At 35.5% G+C, this 21,173-nt stretch overlaps 1 protein-coding gene across 1 annotated transcript in view; it reads left to right on the forward strand.

Annotated features, from left to right (window-relative positions):
- The window catches only part of LOC126967690 (protein prickle-like), a 190,651-nt gene that overhangs the window by 160,578 nt on the left and 8,900 nt on the right, over positions 1-21,173 (forward strand). Inside the window, exon 6 of the mRNA XM_050812275.1 lies at positions 7,443-7,646. Within this exon, the coding sequence (XP_050668232.1) occupies positions 7,443-7,646 (204 nt within the window). The remainder of the gene's footprint in view (positions 1-7,442; positions 7,647-21,173) is intronic.

The raw sequence follows: 21,173 nt of genomic DNA on the forward strand, positions 1-21,173 counted from the left end.
TCTGAAGAATATACTGATATAACACCCACATTTTTAATTTGGAACGGAGATGATGGATAGTGACTTTTTGCTAGTTTTGCTAATTAATTTTATTATTACTAACATAAAATAAGCAAAAGTTAATGTTAATAATACCTACGTAGTCATTATAATATGGCTGTTAATTCAATTCAATGCAGTTCAAATTTGATTGAAATTTCTTTGTTCAGTAGGACAAATGTAATCACATTGTTTCGTCAGTCTCAAATGCTTAATTTAGTATGGCTTCACTATCGCGACTCAGCTGCGATGAAACCACAAGAATCTTTAGGCCGTTCCCAATACTCAGTCTATCTCCGGTTGTGGCGTACTTGAGTTAAAATCGTAAATATCGTTGACTTTTCTGTCCCAATAAACTTATCGACGGTAACTCACGTTATATTGCCACGTATAGCTTACCAGCGACAGAAGTTTGAATGGAAATAGCAATTCTCGCGTCCCAATATAAGGCGATATGAATGACTTATCAGGTATATTGGGACAGCTTCAGATTATTGACAGCTGATTACTAATAGTAGTAATTTATCTCTATCTGTAGATAGTATATTGGGAACGGCCGTTACAATATAGGTAGTTATTCTCCACCATCTCCGTTCCAAATTAAAAATGCATCAGTATATTCTTAATCAAAATCGTCAATGTACTTAAAGCGTCAATCAATGCCTTAATATATTTTGACACTGCTAATAGAGTTCTGGAGAGGCCAAAACTGGCTGGTGGAATTCTGAAGATCACACCATTTCTTAATTTACTCGCTTTAATTTCACTAGTTAGTAGTGAGTTATGAGTAGCCATCGGATGGTTCTGCCCGGAGGTAAAAGCTGATAATGAACATTAATTCCAATCACACCACACAAAGCATCTCATTATTGAGAGGCTACAGGAGTAAGAGACTTTTTTTTTATTATAATAAGAGACGAGACGTGCAGGACGTTCAGCTGATGGTACTTGATATGCCCTGACCATTACAATGCAATGCAGCTCATGATTCTTGCGCTCGTCTCCTTGAGACATAAGATGTTATGTCTCGTTTGCCCAGTAATTTTTCACTAGCTACGGCGCCCTTCAGACTGAAACACAACAATGTATAACATTACTGCTACACGGCAAGCGCCGTTGTGGTACCCATAATCTAGCCGGGATCCATGCAAAAGAGCCTCCCATTGTGACGTAGGTAGCCACGTGTGTCGTGCGTGCGTCCAGCGTCAGGTATTCGCGGCACGGACGACCGCGGCTCGGCCGACATATCCGGGAGTCGGGTGCACATACTTCCTCGTCTGCGCTCGCAGACGCCAGCCAGTGGCGGCTCTCGCCCGCTGGTGGCTGACTCATGCAACCTCGCACGCTTGGCACGCGGCCGCAGATACTATAACGATATCACTCGAACGGGCTCATGACGTTAATTTGTTAATGTGAAATACCCACTAACCTCTACTATATACCACTGACTGGCGGCTGTCAAAGTGCTTTTGTGCCTGTTTTATATTCGCCATTTTGGCGCTGTTGGCCATGTAGAGACAGTCTGCGGTACTAAAACTAGTGATGACAACCTCAGCAAACATCGATAGATGGTGGGAAACTATATACAAAATAAAAATTGTGTACTTCATTACGTTGATTCTTTAAGTATAAATAACACGGAATACGAACGAAATTAAGTCAAAATGTAAAAATACTTCAGAGTATTGTACGTTCCTTCATTTGTATTCGTCAAAATTAGCTCTCTGAATGCTCGCGAGTGACGCTTCAAAAAGGCACAAAAAAAATTCTGTCAAATATATGGAACTGCCTGTCCAGTGGTATTTATACAGGTCAGTGGAAATACCAGAGTTCACCATATAGCCGTAAAAGTAACTGAGGATTTTCGACCTGCAATAGGCTATAAGTCACCTGCCTGTAAGTCTGCCTGCCAGATATAATTTATTTATTTACGTCAAAAATGACATTTATGAAAATCAAACATTTGATACATTACACTATTTATCACCATTTCGGAAAATTTAAGCTTTAATGAGAACAAACTCTATGTCACTTTTTGAACCATCCTTTGCGGTTACAGTATCTTATACAATATTTATACAATGTATGAATGTTGGTATATGAACAATACAAAGTTCCGAGTTACCTGAGTTTCTTAAAAAAATCAAATAAATTAACAAGAGAGCTATGAGTACAGTATGTCGGTCACATTTATCAACATATACCTCCCATGTATATTTGTTTCAAGTATAAAATAAAAAAAAATAAAACTTGTTTCAATCTTTAGCACCAACCACTACCATTAAAATTGGAAAACAAATACTCTTAGCTCCGTAATCTATCTCAACGTGACATTGGCTAACTCGTGATAGGTATACCTTCCACATAAGACATAGAAGGAAGAATAGAATAGTATAGAACATTATGAGCGAGAGTTTATTATTATTTTTTTAAGTAATGCATTTTATACTAAAACTGTGTTTTATTTTCAGTATTTTAGTATTATTCTCCGACACACTTACACATCCAGTCGCATGTCATAAAGCAACTTCTGCTATGACAAATTGAACGCTAGATATTTACTGTAAAAATGGGGCGTTATAAGTGTTAGCGCTAATTCCAATAGCAATTAATGCCAAGAGGTCATTAAAACCCACAACTACACATACTAAAAAAGAAGAGGACACTGTCAGTAAATTTTGCCAAAAACCATCTGTCTACAGCAAATACCACCTCTGAGGCAATAAATGGCACTGCACTTCATAATGACAAATACTAACTTGACTCATTTCATCTGCAGTCCCCATGAAAATGAGATCTGGAAAGGTCTTGAAACGTCCGCGTCGGGTTATTAAAATAGTAATAAAAATTTATATTTTACGCAAAAATCTAATGTGAAAACATAATTATAATTACACGCTTTTTAATACTTTAAAAGTGTTTATTTAAATGCCATGAGATAGTTTAGTAGCCCTTCTGTTTAGTTGTTGTCCGCCTATTTCTGCCGTGAAGCAGTACTGTGTAAGCATTACTGTGTTTCTGTCTGAAAGGCACTGTAGCTAATGAAATTACTGGGCAAATGAGACATAACATCTTATGTCTCAAGGTGACGAGTGCAATTGTAGTGCCGCTCAGATTTTTTAGGTTTTTCAAGAATCCTGAGCGACACTGCATTGTAATGGGTAGGGCGTTTCAATTACCATCAGCTGAACGTCCTGCTCGTCTCGTCCCTTATTTTCATAAAAAAAGCGCTTTGGAAAGTATTGCGTAGCTTACACCGAACTATAGACTCCTGTTGACAGATATCTGTCGCGGTTCGTTCTGTACTCGATCCTATTTCCGAGTAACGCTGAACGCAAACAATGCGAGGAATTCAATGAGGATGGTTCGTGTGGCGATAATCGATTTATATTGGACGGGAGGTGGGAGTGATACTCATAGATACTAATAAAATAAAATATATTTGTTTTTTCTCGTTTTCGCGCCAGTCTGTGTTAAATATAATAATAATAATGTTTATTTGTATTTATGTATGTTTAACAATGTATATTGTATTAAATATATCGTTGTCTTGCTATGCCTAGTTTGGGGCAAGATAATTTGTGTAAGAGTGTGTCAATATAATTATTATTATTACTAGCTGACCCGACAGACGTTGTTCTGTATATAATAAATAACATAATGTTTTTTTATGATTTTGTCAATAATATATCATAACATCAAAAATTACTTCGTAAAATATGCACCCTGCTGTCGTAATGAAATTGTTTCACAGCAGAACTGTCAAACCGTGCGTCAATAAATTCTCTCATAGAATTTATGTTGGACACATCTAAGGAAAGCAAATTTGTTGTTTTTATTTAATTTAGCAGCATTTTCCTATTTATTCACATTTTAAACCTTCTCTGGACTTCCACAAATAATTCAAGACCAAAATTAGCCAAATCGGTCCAGCCGTTCTCGAGTTTTACTGAGACTAACGAACAGCAATTCATTTATATATATAGATATAATATTGAAACGCTTTTATCAAACGAGGCGTAGCCTGTACTATGAAACTTATATAAATACATCCATATTCATCATATAAATGTTTGCATCTACCGGGATTGGAACCCGGGACCTCTAGCTCAGTAGGCAGGGTCACTAACCACTGTGTGTGAACATAAACCGTTTATAGTGTTTGAAAATTAAACTTCAGTGAAATAAAACACTTTTATAGGATTAAAACGCGTTTAATTGTAACTCTCTTTTGAATTAGATTTTTGCGTAAAAGTTACAATTTTATTATTATTTTCCCCTGAAAACAAAAAAAGATCTTGAAACGTCAGGTTAACTAAAATAATAATATAAATTAAACTTAAATTAACTCTTACGCAAATATCTAATGTAAAAACACAGTTACAACTACACGCGTTTTAATCCTTTAAAAGTGTTTCATTTAAATGTGTAACACTCGCGTTAATCAAAGAAAATACTAACTTCAGTTAATGTACTAACTTAACTTTAAATAAATACTTATGTCTAGAATTATTATAAAGTGACATACAGTTAAAAAATAAATGAGGGTCCATGGCTGCATATTCCGGGAAGGTTGCTCGCTACATGATCTGCGCTCTGTACCTAAAACTGTGTCGCCAATACGCTAAAACAATCCTCCTTATTTCTCTGTCGAAATACATATTTTACAAAATATGAATACATATATTATACATTGTAAAAACCGCGAGGTTTGACTTCAATGCATTGTTTTAGTTTACGCCTTATGTTGGTTTTTTACAAAATAAAATATAAACATAACATTAAATTCTATACCTACATTCTAATATCTATAAAAAGGCACAATCGGCTAAAAGTACATTACTTAAATACCTACAAGAAATCAACGAGAAATAATATGTACCTTACTTATATTTATTTCAACAAGGAAACATCACCATCTTGTTAATTACAAATGCAATCAAAGATTACATAGGAAATATTCCTTCAGTTTCTGTTTAATATTGTCATAATATATATACACGTGGTAAGTATATCTGAAATACTATCATCAATATATCGCTTTTTAAAAATATAAAGCATCTAAAAACCATTAAAATACGTTCTGTGATCAGTACTTTACTAGGAATCTATGTTTCTGTTCAGTGTTTTTTTTCTAAGAAAAACGGCAGCGAATTTAAGTTAATTTTGATGCACGTATTGCTACATGTACACATGAACTTGATCCGACCATCAAAGTCAAATAAACTATATTCAATTAGGCTTAAATTAAGCGCTTTTTCAATCGTCACTACAAATAGTTCTTTTAAATTACTGAATCTCGTAAAGCACGTGAGAAGAACATACAAAATATTCAACGGCCGCTCTTTTCAATCAATAGAGTACTTAACAATGGCTGTGATATACAAAACATATTTGTTTGTAATTTGCATCCAATATATGAATCATGGATGCAGCCAATAATATCAAATATCTCATAAAAAGTAATAAATAAAATAAATTGTATAAATTGAAAGTATCTGAAGAATGTCCGGGAAGGAGACGATCCGGCACACGTCGCTGCCGCAAGCAATCGGACCATTTTGTAGCATACGTAAGCATGATAACTAAATAATTACAAAATAAATGCTCACAAAGCAAGCCCGTCGATAATTTATCAGATTGAAAACAATTACGCATCATTAAATTCGTTATGAATATTTTCCATCGACCAAATATTAACGCGAGTGTTACACATTTAAATAAAACACTTTTAAAGGATTAAAACGCGTGTAATTTTATATTAGATTTATATGAGATGCAAATTCATCCGCAGTCCCCCTGAATACGAGATCTGAAAACGTCTTGAAACGTCGGGTTAACTAAAATAAAAATGTAACTTTTACCCGAAAAATCTAATATAAAACCGTTACAATTACACGCGTTTTAATCCTTTAAAAGTGTTTTATTTAAACCTTTACCAAATATTATTAAGTAAAACGAAAACAAACAAAAATTATCACAGTATTGGTAAAGATTTAAGCTTCTATTTTATACCGTAGATTTTATACAAGTATAATATAATCTTCGAATTCAATCCTTACAATATGAGTTTGTATAAACTTGGACATAAACCATAAAAATTGTTGTCGTCACCATCAGAACCATGTTAGGGACAATCGGCCTCCATCAAGCGGGTAAGGGCTTGGAGCCTGTTTAGGCCTGCGAACTTGATATATAATTACATTTAAAATAATATTAATAATTAAACTCCGTACTAATAAGGCTTAAGTATATAATATATACTTAAGTATATACATATACCAGCCGTTCCCGCACACTTCGCTTTGGAATTTAAAAAAAGTAGCTATTTATGATACTTATTTTTATGGTTTATCATCTAGGATAATTTCGCATCGAATGGTGGTAGTTTCATGTCAATACGATCAGTGGTTTAGGCGTGAAAGAGCCTCAAACAAAGACCATTTTCAATATATATATGTAGAGCAAATAATATAGAAATTGAGATAAATAACACAACATTACGTATTATGTTTCGAATTTAATATATTTATTTAGATCATTAGTAACGACACCATCAGCTAAAACCAATATACAATAAAAGAAGAATATCGAAGTAATTCTTGAATTAACTTCACTACAATATAAGCCCGCTTTAAGTTTATCACTCCAAATAATAACATTATAGTTAATTTTATATTTAATGACATTATAGTACATGTTTTTACTAACGCTGTATTTTATTTTATCTACACCCATTCTTTTAATCCTCTATTAAAGATTCTAAAACAGTTCACTTAGTGCCAATATTAAAACACCCAATGTTCTAATAACCATTACATCATCCAAACGAGTGTTGTAATGAAATTCAGTACAACATTACATCATCTGTTTTCATAATAATACTCTTTTGGATGATATTATGGTTACTAGGACAGGCTTTTTTATTGTTAGCAATAACTGTAGCAGCTAACTGTTTCAGAATCTTTTATAGGGGATTCATATTATGGGTGTAGATAGTCTTGTATGCAACTGTTGATATATAACACATATGTATATACATAAACCCACATTCGTGTTTTATACCCCTTATTACACACAAGTTGCTAATTTATATTTCTATCTATTATGGTCACTATGGGTATCATGACAGATCTTTGATTACCTTCTCTTCTATAATAGTAATATGAGTTAAGTATAAATTTTGTTTCAGTAAACTATTATTATTCATTTATTTCTGTAAATTTTACTTATTCATTTACGTTATATCGGTACATCTATAATTGGACAATAAACTAATCTGAGATGCAGATTATTCCATTAATGTTGTGCTACAAATGTACTTGTTTGTACTATCGTGGTATTTGCATGTCTCTTCCCCACAGCACAGAGAGTCCTTAGTAATCCAGGCATGTTGTCCGCAGTGCGAGGAGGCGATGTCTCCCGGTGACATGAGCGTGTGTGCGGCCCGCGCTGGTCCTCACGCCCGCTGGCACCCCGCCTGCTTCGCCTGCAGCGCCTGCCAGGAGCCGCTGGTGGACCTGGTGTACTTCTGGAAGGACGCGCGCCTCTACTGCGGCCGCCACCACGCCGAGACCATGAAGCCGCGATGCTCCGCCTGTGACGAGGTAACTACCCATCTGTTATTCTGGTGAACTATGTCCAGGTCGATATAACGTCACGTTTAAACCTTCCTTGATTCCTCTGGTGTTGGTTCTCCTGTCCTAAACAGATCACAGTGCCCCACGTTCTGTTTGAACAGCAGTTTATTATAGAGGTTTCAATATTGAAGTTGATACCTGTTAGGATGTTTCACGCGCTCACTTCTAAGTTGAATTGTATTAGAGCCACATTAAATATCTCATTGATTTTTTGAAGAAAAGGATTTTTAGCTGAAGATGTACGATAACAACAGAATAGACTTGATGACAAACAACGTAGGTAAATACTTCATGGTGCAAATGTTAATATGCAGAATGTATGTCATCTATACATCTTAATTAAATTGGAGTGTCTATTTGTAATATTGAAATAACCGTTTTTTTACTACATGTATATAAATATACATACACCAAAATAACATTTTTTACAATTTTTGTCTGTCTGTTTGTTCCGGCTAATCTTTGAAATGGCTGGACCGATTTTGACGGGACTTTTATTGGCACGTAGCTGAGGAGTAACTTAGGCTACGTTTATTTTAGAAAAAATCTTTTATTTTAGATAAATAAAGTAATATTGCAATGTCCAAGAAACGGTCTGATTCTTAAAAATAATTTATATGGCAAAACAACGTTTGCCGGGTCAGCTAGTCATATGAATAATAAATATCTTAAAATCAAACTGATATATACAGAAAACAGGTGCAATCAATACTTAATCGATTTTTAAGTTAATTATGTACAGAAAGGTAATTTAATTATGTTCTTTTATTACATAACAAAGACACCAATTGATGTAACAATGTATTGTCTCACAAGTATCCATTATTCGGCCCCCGCACGCGCTATGATCCTCATAGATAATTAACAGCTTAACGTGTTATCGAAGCGAAGTGTGTAACACGTGGTGCCCTCACCCGCGGAGTGCGACGCCAGCACCGGTACTTCCTGCATCATTTTCGACTGCGACCGGATATCGGAGATGCCTGATAACTTGGATCATTTATGATGCCAACGAACGACAACACAGTATAATCTAAAAGCTACATTCAAAGAGGTTTTATAGAAATTTTTGTTATAAGATTAACCCCTTAATCATAATAGTCTGCTAACTTAAAGCATTGCTAATTCGCACTTTGTCTTCTTCTATTGACCTAAGTCAGAATGAGAAAAAACACTCCTTAGCGGCTGTTTAAAGTTAGCGGACCAATATGAATAAGGGGATAAAATGATAAATAACATTTTCACACATTCCCAAAGCAATGACAATACAATCACTGCAGACCGCAGTACATTATTCAAATTAAATATAGGAAAAACAGACATAGATTTATTAGTTCGTTCCAGTTTTGAGCATTGCGGAGACGATCCCATGTTCAAATCGAAGGCCTTCTGGGAAGATTTTAGGTTCAACCATAAGACAGCTAATATGCAAGTTTTGATGCAATTGAAAGAACATTTGGCCATACCTTCAGAGGCGGGCATGTGTATCCCAAAATTTATAATATAATGACAGTCACTCAGATGTAGATAAAGGGGATGGTGCATCACCAACCATATGAATAGTCGTAAGACACTAACACCGGCCTTGTCATCCATGATACTTGATATAAATATAACGTATACAAGGTCCTTATTTACCGAAACATAAAGAAAAACACAAGTTTTTTAATATACAATATCTTAGAAAAGTACGCACAAAATATGATTACAATAAATGTAAAGAGAAATAGCCTTCTTATATAGCCGGACTCATCAGACTAACCTGAATTGCTTTTGTATTTAGTAATAAAAGATGTCACACAAAATTATTGGTTTCTACACTGGAATCTAGTAATTTGAGCGTAGTATTACAAACGAGTTTATTTTAAACACAGCAAATTTTTAAAACTTAGTGTGCAAGTTAGTAACGCTGACAATTCATAAATGCTTGTAAAAATTAGAATAATGTTTGTTAATGAGTAAGAATGTCTATTGGGACGACGCAAAGTAAAATTATTTGAAGTCATTGACTCGTCGTCGGCTAGAATCGGTAGGAGCAGGAAGTCCGCGCGCCCTCCGGAAGGTGTGAGGGTGTGGAGGTGTCCGAGGTTCGGAGGGTTCAGGCACCATCCGTAACCAGTCCTCGACCGCTTGCATCGATTAACGCTTCAATAGCCGCATACAGCCTCGCCCGGGTGGCTATGTAATTCTTAATTATCTTCAAAAGTACAATAAGTACATCTTAGATTAAGGTTTGGTCTCCGCTACGCTTCAACTAGATATCGCACTAAGAACTATACATTTTTATTATGGCAACTATGTGATGCTTGTGTGCGTGGCATCTTGACACTCAATGGCATCTTTCAAATTTTGTAACATACGCTTCGTGTTATTTTACATTGATATTAATAAAATACAACATACTTACTGATAATATGTGATCCCAGTGTCCTTACTATTTCTTGTAGTATTATTTTTACAAAGTTTAACAGAACATGTGCCACGTCAACGTCACACACTGTTCGAGACTGGCTCGAGTACGCCCACGATGTAGTATTAGTTGCCGCACTTTGCAAATACGCCTGCGGTATCTTGTTGAAGCGCAGCGGAGACCAATCCTTAATCTAAGAGGTACATATTATATCTATTTATATAAAAATGAATTGTTGTTCGTTAGTCTCGCTAAAACTCGAGAACGGCTGGACCGATTTGGCTAATATTGGTCTTGAATTATTTGTGGAAGTCCAGGGAAGGTTTAAAAGGTGAATAAATATGAAAGTGTTCGGAATTAAATACAAACAACAATTTTGATTTTTCCTTTGATGTGTCCCCCCCCCCCCCCCCCCCCGTACGATATTTGTTGTGTATGGACATATTTTCTATGAGAGAATTTATTGACGCACGGTTTGACAGTTCTGCTGTAAAACAATTTCATTACAACAACAGGGAGCATATTTTACGAAATAATTCTTGATGTAATGATATATTACTGACAAATTCATAAAATAAATTATTTTATATTTTATTAAATACAGAACAACGTCTGTCAGGTAAACTAGTCTAATATATAAAATTCTCATGTCGCGGTGTTTGTAGTTAAACTCCTTCGAAACGGCTTGACCGATTCTCATGAAATTTTGAGTGCATATTGGGTAAGTCTGAGAATCGGACAACATCTATTTTTCATCCCCCTAAATGTTAAGAGTGGTCCACGCCAAATTTTTTTTTTGTTTGATTATGAGTCAGCATTAAAAAATACATACAACTTCAAATTTTTCCCCATCTACGATCAACAGTTACTTTTGTATCGCGACTTTAATATCGGCAACTCAACGTTTGCTGGGTCAGCTAGTTATGTTATATAATCGTATGTGATATGAAGCAATGCCTAACAATTACATAACATTATGATGTTCACAATTTAATCAGACTGGAAGTGACTAGGTATTCCTAGAGCAGTAAAATAAAACCGATACTATAATTTCCGACACTTACATACCTATCTTCATCACCATCATCCATCTTTATATCTGAAGACAACAACACACATCATACAGTTTGACAGTTTTACATCATACAAAGAACAGCTTAATTAATTGTTGTAATTCATATTATTTTGTAAATATTTGATAAACTATGACGCATAGATACGGGTAGAGGTTTCTCTTTTAACGTCAAATAATTACTTATAGTACATACTATACCAAATATACCATTTGTACAATATATTTTCCAGTGGGAGGCTCCTTTGCTCAGGATACCGGCTAGATTATGGGTATCACAACGGCGCCTATTTCTGCCGTGAAGAAGTAATGTGTAAGCTATTTTGTGTTTCAGTCTGAAGGGCGCCGTAGCTAGTGAAATTACTGGGCAAATGAGACTTAAAATCTTGTCTCAAGGTGACGAGCGCAATTGTAGTGCCGCTCAGAATTTTTGGGGCTTTTAAAGCATCCTGAGTGGCACTGCATTGTAATGGGCAGGGCGTACCAATTACCATCAGCTGAACGTCCTACTCGTCTCGTACCTTATTTCCATAAAAAAACACATTTGTCAAGATACGGAAACGAAATAGCATGAAAAAATATAAATCCGGTAAATAAATGTTATTGTCGAATTGGCTCAAAGTAGAAAAGCGTCGGAGTCGCGACAAAGTGTCTCGATGTCAGACAATTTTACTTCACGAATCGTCTCCAAAACAAATTTATTGGCCACCTAATGGTCAAACTTTAACAAAACTAGAAAACATTTATTTTATGTGTACATTTTTATAATTTTTATTGTTTTTGGTTAACAGCCACTTACTGCGTTGTACGGAAATTAATAAAATCTTTATTGACAGTTTCTGAATATTTTTTATTATGAAAATACGGGACGAGACGAGCGCCCTGCCCATTACAGTGGCGCTCAGGATTCTTAATTAAAGTTGTCTTTCTTATCGGAATAACAGAGGTTCCATAATTCTAAATTTAAAATAGTAAATCAAACACCATTAAGCTTCAGCTTGTCGCAATTTAAAAAAATATACTTATAAAAGTTGAAAAAAATGTGTTTACAATTAATTATACCCTGACGTAGTTGGTCAACTAGACAATTTGTATCATACGTCAGCTACTATAAGTCTTTTGTAACTCATAAGTCTACTGAACCACAACCAATGGACCAGAATTAAGTTCTAAAATAAATAAATAATCATTTGTTTCATTGATTGATAACCTGCTCAACCCCAATATTTGCATATTAGGAAATTGACTTGAGATGAACGACTGTAAAGTAGATCCTGTAGATGAAACCACAACCTGAGAGTTGAACAAAGCAAACAGAACTATTACTCGAACGGTTAGCGGGTTCGAATCCCGCATCGTTCATAAAATTTTGTTTTTCAAATTTTATTTGTGTATTAATCCTAGAAGTGAGGGTCATCACTTTAAAAACATAACATATTGTTAATATTACTTTTGTGTTGTGTTGTTAATACGAAAGAAACACATAAATTGTTAACTAGCTGTGGTGTCGAATTCCGTGGAAAATAATTAGAAGAATTGTTAATTTCAGAAGACACGGTGTAATTATCGAAGTAATGAGGTAATTACATACTTTATGTATACTCTACTGTACAGGGACAGCTGTGTGACATGTTGTTTTTTTTTAAATTAAAACTAGCTGACCCAGCAAACGTTGTTTTGCCACATAAACTATAAAAGAGTTAGACCGTTTCTTGGACATTGCAACATTACATTACTTTTCTAATATAAAAGATTTTTTCTAAATTGAACGTAGCCTAAGTTACTCCTTATTACATCAGCTACCTGCCAATAAAAGTCCCGTCAAAATCAGTCCAGCCATTACAGAGATTAGCCGGAACAAACAGACAGACAGAGAGATATACTTGTAGTAAAAAACAGTTATTTCAATATTACAAACAGATACTCCAATTTTATTTATATGTATAGATAAGGGACGAGACGAGCAGGACGTTCAGCTGATGGTAATTGATACAATAATAATAATTGTTTCTACCGAATGTAAGCAATCGAAATTAATTTTTAAATATTTTAATACTAATTTCATATTACCATTTAATCTATTTAATTCTATTATGTTTAAATAAAATAAAGTAAGTTCAAGCTTAAATGGTTTCCATCGGCTAGCTTTTAATATCACTAGCAAATATCTACTAAATTGGTACATAATTTTTAAAACCTATATAATATATATTCGGTTTCGTTTCTTTAGGACTGTCTAATATTATCTAGTTATCAGATAAAAGAGGTATTTCTTACGTAGGTCACGGGACCAGGAAGGATTAAATGAATCTAGTTGAAGCCTATGAAAGCTCAGTCAAAATTAAAGTTAGATTTAAAAAAGGCTTCCTAACAGTATCTGGCCTCAGGATTCTTGAATTGCACGGCACTACAATTGAGCTTGTCACCTTGAGACATAAGATGTTAAGTCCCATTAGCCGAGTAATCTCACTAGCTACGGCGCTTCAGACCGAAACACGATAATGCTTACACATTACTGCTTCACGGCAGAAATAGGCGCCGTTGTGGTACCCATAATCTAGGCGGTATCCTGTGCAAAGGAGCCTCCCACTGGTAAATTGTCCTCATGTTGTCAAACATACATATTGTAGTAGTATTACTTAACTTACAAAAATAAATGAAGGCAACGCTGTGCATACCTATAAGTTAGATATACAAATATTAAATATAAGAAATGTTACATTATAAGTAGTCATGATATTAATTGTATGTCTAGTTGGTAAGCCTTTTCTAATAAATAAATAAATGTTCCGTCAAAATTGAAGGAGTAGGTAACCTGTGTGAGTTAACTTGTATTTCGTTAATTATTGGTTTTTAGCCAGTGGTGTGTTGCAAAGCCGGCCCTGTGCTCGATAATGTAAGGCATGCGAGATTACCCCCATTGAAGTGTCGTGTCGGCTGCTGATAACGCCACATACATTATGTCTGTCCGTCACGCGACCTCACACTACAACCTTTTTCGCTCAAGTGCAATAACAAGATTGCCAAATAACCGTCTTCCTTGCACGGTTCCTCGTAAACCTGTGCTAATTGTTTTTACGTCATAAATTCGTTATGGTCGAATATCACAGGAATGTCTTTTATCTCGCTTAGTTATTTTAACATTGTTATGATTAAGATAAGGCAAACTCTATCAAATCAATTTAAAAATATTTCATTTCGTAGGTAATGCAATTTGTATTACACTTGAAATATGTCCTTTTTTCATAGAGCTCATTCGTAAGGCTTAGAGAAGAACAAGCAAGAAACTCTAAGGTTGCTCTTTTCACAACAGAATGTTATTACATGTTCTTATTTTCAATTAAATTTACAAATCATTAAAATTACAATATATGCAAAGTGATCCAACAAAAATACACAAACGTCAATTACTAAATGCTTTGCAAGTCAAAAAAATGTAAAATAATATGTCTAAACATAGTTATAGTATTTCAGTACCTACATCCATTTAGTATAATACAACATGTACAATATAAAATAACTTTATTTTTTAAAATAATTAAGAAAAAAAAAACATGAAGCAGGCTTCCTGGTGAGAGGGTCTTCCAGCCACCAATGTATGTATGTTTGAGTAAGTATGAAAATCTACTAGAATTTAAAGTAAATTCCGTGGCCGTAGTCGTGACAATGATATAATCCATAATTATTTTAAAAATGTTAGAGTACCATGAGACTCGAACTGTATCAGAAGAATCAATTTAAAGCGTTTCACTTTTAAAACATTTTGCATTCGTGAATTGAGACTCGACGTAAGTGCTTTAAAGTTATAAAAATTTCAGTTTCATATATGACAAGGTTAGGTACTGCAAAGGCTTTCTAATGCGGGCTCGATGCCAAGTCACCACTGCAGTTATATATATAAAGTATAGATATAAATATAATATACTGCAGCTAATGTATCTGCATTATTTTTAATTTAACACATCTTTCTTTCTATTCAGCTGATACAAATTAAGCGAAATTTTTATACCACAATATTATTACAGGAAGATTGTCTATTTGCACAGACTTCCCAAAAATTGCAGAGGCTTTTTACACAGGATTCTCTCTTAGTGGGAGCAACAGCGCGGCGGCGCATTCTTGTGAAGCAGTAATGTGGAAGCGCGCCGTAGCTCTTGACATTGCTGGCCAAATGACATTTAGCATCTTGTATCTCAAAGTGACGAGCCTAGTTGCGACGTTGCTCGGAATCTACGTTTGCCAATAATCGTGTAATGGGTAGGCCGTATCATTTGCCATCCAAGCTATCGCCGTCCGAACTATACACACATATAACTTGTTAACAACACTCAATTTTGTGAACATACCAGTCATAATTCATGTTATGAAATGAAATGAAATTTATTTATTGCGTCGAATACAATATACATCATAATCTTAACTTTATTGTAGTTCTATTCGGCTACTTTAAATTAGCATGCAAAAAGATTACTTAAAATTTAAAAAATCCTGAACACTAAAAAAATTTTTGATAAACTATTTAAACAGGTGTCCAGTAAATCGTTTCTGTGGTAGCATGTTTCAACAATACACGCGGTCTGCGCTGACCAGAATATGACATAACGAGAGTAGACAATGAACAGATCACACAGCTGCAAGTGATTGTTGATACAATAAAGTAATGAGCTAGGAATGTATTGTTTATTAGAACCAGCGGCTACAGCGGCCATTGCGCGACACTCCGCACACGTTACTCATACAAATTCTTGAGGCACACGTGCTGAGTGCTCGAGCCTACTTCTTGTCTCCGCCTCTGGTTACTGTCAGTACAAGTCTGTCTTACCACCTACCTCATATGTTTTATATTCTTACTTCCTATTTAGATTTGATCGACACATAACAGCTCTTTCATAACTTCGTGTCCTTAAATGAAGACTCCTATCTATCATATGTGGTCATATTGTTAGTGAGGTGGAACTACGTCAACCAATGAATGTTATACCAATATCATAAGAAAATTTTAAATAATTACTTGAATATCAAAATAATACACAAATAACAACTCTATGAAGCCTATAGGTACTCTAAGTAATTACAGTTTTCAAACTAATCAATTTGTTTTTTTTGTTTTTGATATTAACTTGATGTTTAAGAAATGTGTCTTTCTTTTAATGGTTGGGGAATACCTAGATTAGGTTTTTTTGTGCTATTTAGGGCTTTCCTCCGGGAAAACTAATGAACGGTGAATGCTTATGCATACCAACGCAGTCGGCTGCGTTGGTTATGTGGGACTCACATGAAACCTAAGTGCCTACCCACTACACACCACCTGAGGTTGGCTTTGGGCAAGACCCCGCTAAGCCTTTATCGGAGGTGACCTTTCTTGGGAGGGGCAAGCGGCACTCCCTTGGGTGTATCCGCGAGGAGAAGGATTCGTTGCACACTTATATAAGTCCGTCAACTTAACTCAGCACCCGGTTCGAATGACAGTTCTACGAAGTAGGGTCAACAAGAAATTTCCGATCCAATTTTTTTTGTAAGCCTTAGGTTCACTTACTATTTACAAAATGTAGGTCAAACAGGCATTATATAGCGGGCCAGTGCTGCTACCTCTGATATAATTATATGTACGTGTTGAGCACCGGCTCCTCCTCACATTTAACAACAGCCCTGGGAGAAGGAATACCCCATAAGGGGGTTTTATTAGTTACACTATATGTATTTCTTCACTGAGCTTACTTGATTGGGGGACGACGAACAACATCACGTAGCTTCACTCCAGGGTTAACAATTTAAATTAATGTATTAGATTAAAAGAAAATACCTAATATTATTTCTCCCAAATGTTTCAGTCTTGCTTCTTCATGGTCATACCACTACTGGTAGTAAGCACTAGGTATCCAAACTGTTGGGAAGACTGTACATCAAATCTAGGCGATATAACATTCACTTAATTTAATCTTCCTGTCAAGTTGACCACAATTTTCCCAGCTCTGTGATCATCTACGACTTCAAACTCTCCAATATAGCTATGCTTCATCATCACAGTCAGAAATTTGACGATTACTTTTCAGCAAGGCCGGATCAGCACTTTCCTTATTTTAAATTTCCCTTAAATCAATAACAGAGGCTTCACACAAATTCAATCACCGCCCGCCACTTCCCAGAAATGGCGCAGTCGGCAATACCTTCTTGGCGAAGACGCAGAGTGTGGTAACACACTGCGCGTATATAATTTATGATTGTTTTTTCGGTGTCCTTTCGTTTCGACATTTCACCATTTCAGCAATTGCGAAGATAGGTCAGTCACCCTTGAGCATCATACTTGGGTGTAGATTCAGTGGACTTTAATAACTGCATTTACGCATTTGTCTACAGGTTCTGTAGTTATATAGAAGAGATTTATAATTTCATAGACTATCTTCGGCGGCAGTCGTATTCGTCGGTGACCTCGGTGCGCAAAATGCCGACAGTATTACAGTATTACCCGAACCACCTTTGCAACGATCTTCATTGCTTTTATCGGCGGCTCTGAGAGGTAGATAGCCACAAGCCGTTGCAAAATCTTCTGTTGAATAGATTTGTTGTTAAATAGAATAAACTCCGAAAGATGCCAGTTGCCTGTCGACGCTCCTCTTGGTGAAATTGCCAGGCATCGCTTTGAAACGCTTTGCTGACATTGAAATGTAATGTTTAGGCGCTTGACAAAAGACCTAAATGTTATAAAGCTCTGAAGTGAAAAACAACAATGCCTTTAAATATTTTAAATGACAAATATGTAGCCATCCGGAACATACCGGTGTCTACATAATGTTCACGTTGTGGCTTCATCTACAAGATCTACTTTACAGTTGATAACCTTCTCGACCCCAATATTTTCATATTAGGAAATAGACGTGAGATGTCGCTCTTTTTTATTTTTTTATTTTTTAAAGTGATAATCCTCACTTCTGGTATTAATTACACGGATTAAGTTAGAAAACAAAATTTATGAACGAAGCGGGACTCGAACCCGCGAACCCTGGCGTTCCGTGCGAGCGCTCAAGTAAATTCTGTTTTCAAATTTAATATGTGTAACTAACACGAGACTAAATCAAATGAGTCAGCCAATAAGTGCCAGATTTTGGCGAGTCAACATGTCCTCAAGATGCCTCGTGTAGAAGCGAACCACGTGTCGAATTGTTTAAAAGACAAATATTAGCGGAATAAACACTAAAGAAAAACTCAAAACATTTGGTTAGTTACACATATTAAATTTTAAAACAGAATTTAATTGAGCGCTCGCACGGAACGCATGCGTTCGCGGGTTCGAGTCTCGCTTCGTTCATAAAATTTGTTTTCTAACTTAATCTGTGTAATTAATCCCAGAAGTGAGGGTTATAACTTTATAAATTACAAATTGGTTGCAAAAATTATAGCCAAATGGTACTAAGTGGGTCCGGGCTAGAGATAACGACAATACTCCACATGTTAAATGAAAAGTCCTCAGACGGCGACTCAAATTTCTGGACTATGGATAACTAACTAACTAACTGGTCGGGGCGTTAGTCCATGTTAAATGACGATGAGTTGGTAGTGGGAGTACCGTTTTAAGATAATATTAATAAAGCTGCGGAGACGCGCGCGTGAGAACCGGCGCGGCGACCATTGTGGCTCCGCGGCAACAGCCTCGTTCCGCGGGCAGGTCGCGCCGGCCGCGACAGGCTAATGAGCGGCAGCGGCGGCGCTCAACCGTGGACAATTTACTTCAGCATATAGATTATCCCATACTTGTTTGACAACGGCTTTGACAGCTCTTCAAACACGCGCTACTGGAGGTGCATTACCAAAATCGAAAGCCGAAGTTTCGTTCGAAACGAAAGAACGACGAACTTCAAATTAAATCCTATTACCATAGTACTTCGGATCAGAATAGTGCGGACGGGTTTCGTTTCAGAACCATAGACATAACAATTAAAAGTTAAGTTGTAGTGACGACCTTATTAATGTCAAAGAACGAAAAACTTAATGTCAAGTTAGTTTGGGAATAAGGTAATGAGGTAATGATAGACAAAATGTTTAAACGTGAACTTCGTATCGATCTCCGAAACACTTTCGTAATAGGAAAATGTAGGTACGAACCGTCAACCGAAACTTCGTATTTCGATTTTGGTAATAAGGCTCCAGGCTTCACTCACATATCTGTTTATTTATCAGTTTCTATATACTTAACAGCATTTAATGTTTCTTAAGGAATAACATAACGAACGATAAGTGAAGAGTGCCGTTCAATCTCTCTTCTAACATCCCTTACCCTGTCTATATATATATGAATTGCTATTACTAGTTAAGAAAAGTCCAAGCTAAAACTTATAATGAGTTGGATGAGGGAAGATCTCTGAGAGCTCAGAGAAGGAATAAACTAGTTGTGCCTCTTAAAGGGCTACAGATGTATGTACAGTAAACTTCCTGACGACTAAAAAAAGCAGTACTTTTAATCAGTTTAAAAGGAGAACTCAAGAGTTGTTTAGAAACAAATGCTATTATAATATTTCTGAATTCTTTAGTGACAGTCTTATCTTAAATTAAGAACTACCAAACGGTTAAGGATGTTTTAAAGTTATTGACAATAATTGGGTTTGGACTTTTATTATGTTGACATTTTAATCATGACTTTTATTTTATGCTTTGTTTGTATAAAGTTTATGTATAACTTAACTTTTTAATCCTAACTTGTTTCTTTTTCTTTATTTAAATAAATTTAATGTAATATTCAAACACCAGTTACACTGGTTAAATGTAAGGCTCATCAGAAATTATTTTCAACCAATTGTACCTGCATTTTGTTGAATAAATAAATCATTCAGTCATCAGTTATCTACATTTTTGTTGTGAGAAAAAATTATGAGACGAGCAAGACATTGACCTGACGGTAGTGATACGCCCTGCCTATTACAATGCAGCGCCGCTCAGGGTTCTCGATTGAACACGAAACATCGTTTGTTAGAAACATAGGACAATTATAATATACTAGCTGACCTTCCTTGAGCTTCAACGAATCTATTACAAAAGATTACATTGAGATCGGTCGAATAGTTTAGGAGTAATTAGGGGACATACAAACATACATTCTCTTTTATATATATAGATTTAAAACATTTCGTTCCCTTCTCACCTCACTGGAGAAAGTCGGGCGGCAATCCTGTGTTACAATGAAATATCAAATTGAACCGAGGACAGGTCGGTGACCTAGCCACGAACCGCGATAAAAACACAATAGTTAATTACAATTACAATCAGTTTCTACAAGATTATATTACAATTTTACCATTTTTTCGGTGTCATTAATGTGCGCTTAATTAACTCCAGGTGAGCTGAAACAGTTTCCAAGCGTTACATAAAAGCATTCACAATGATTACGCTTTTAAACTAACAATTGAAATTAACTGTCGAGTATACTAAGATAATTTTAGACTTTGTGTCTAGTGGTGAACGGTGTTGGCAGATATTGAAGCCTGGAATAGATGGTTTTTATTTTTATTTATTTTATTTTATTTGGGACACAAAACAATTACACACTAGATGATTACATTAGAGCATATGTTCTCAACGTGGGCGATAACGCCCCTTTCTGACTTTCAGGGAGGCAGTAGAAGACCCAGAGAAAATTAGGGGCCATTGAGATCAATTTTAATTTAAAAAATATAGTCTTAAAAGGCAAAAAAATACACGAAAATACTGTAGAAAAAAACATATTCTCAAAGTGGGTGGTGAGCAAAATAAGGTTGAGAAACTATGCATTAGAGGAAGAAATAACATAAGTAGTACTAAGTGCATAACCAACGACAAAGTCCGCGGGTTACTATATAAGTGTTACATTACAAGAAAGAAAAGAAGACTCTAATAACATGAAGGGATTATTACAAACAGATGTTCCTTACAATATTATTATGAGGTTAGATATAAAGTTACATTATGGCTTGAAATAAATACGAAACATGAAAGACCAATGGGAGGCTCCTTTGCACAGGATGCCGGCTAGATTATGGGTACC

The sequence above is a fragment of the Leptidea sinapis genome, chromosome 13 (genome assembly GCF_905404315.1).
Source record: "Leptidea sinapis chromosome 13, ilLepSina1.1, whole genome shotgun sequence".
In the NCBI taxonomy this organism is placed as follows: domain Eukaryota; kingdom Metazoa; phylum Arthropoda; class Insecta; order Lepidoptera; family Pieridae; genus Leptidea; species Leptidea sinapis.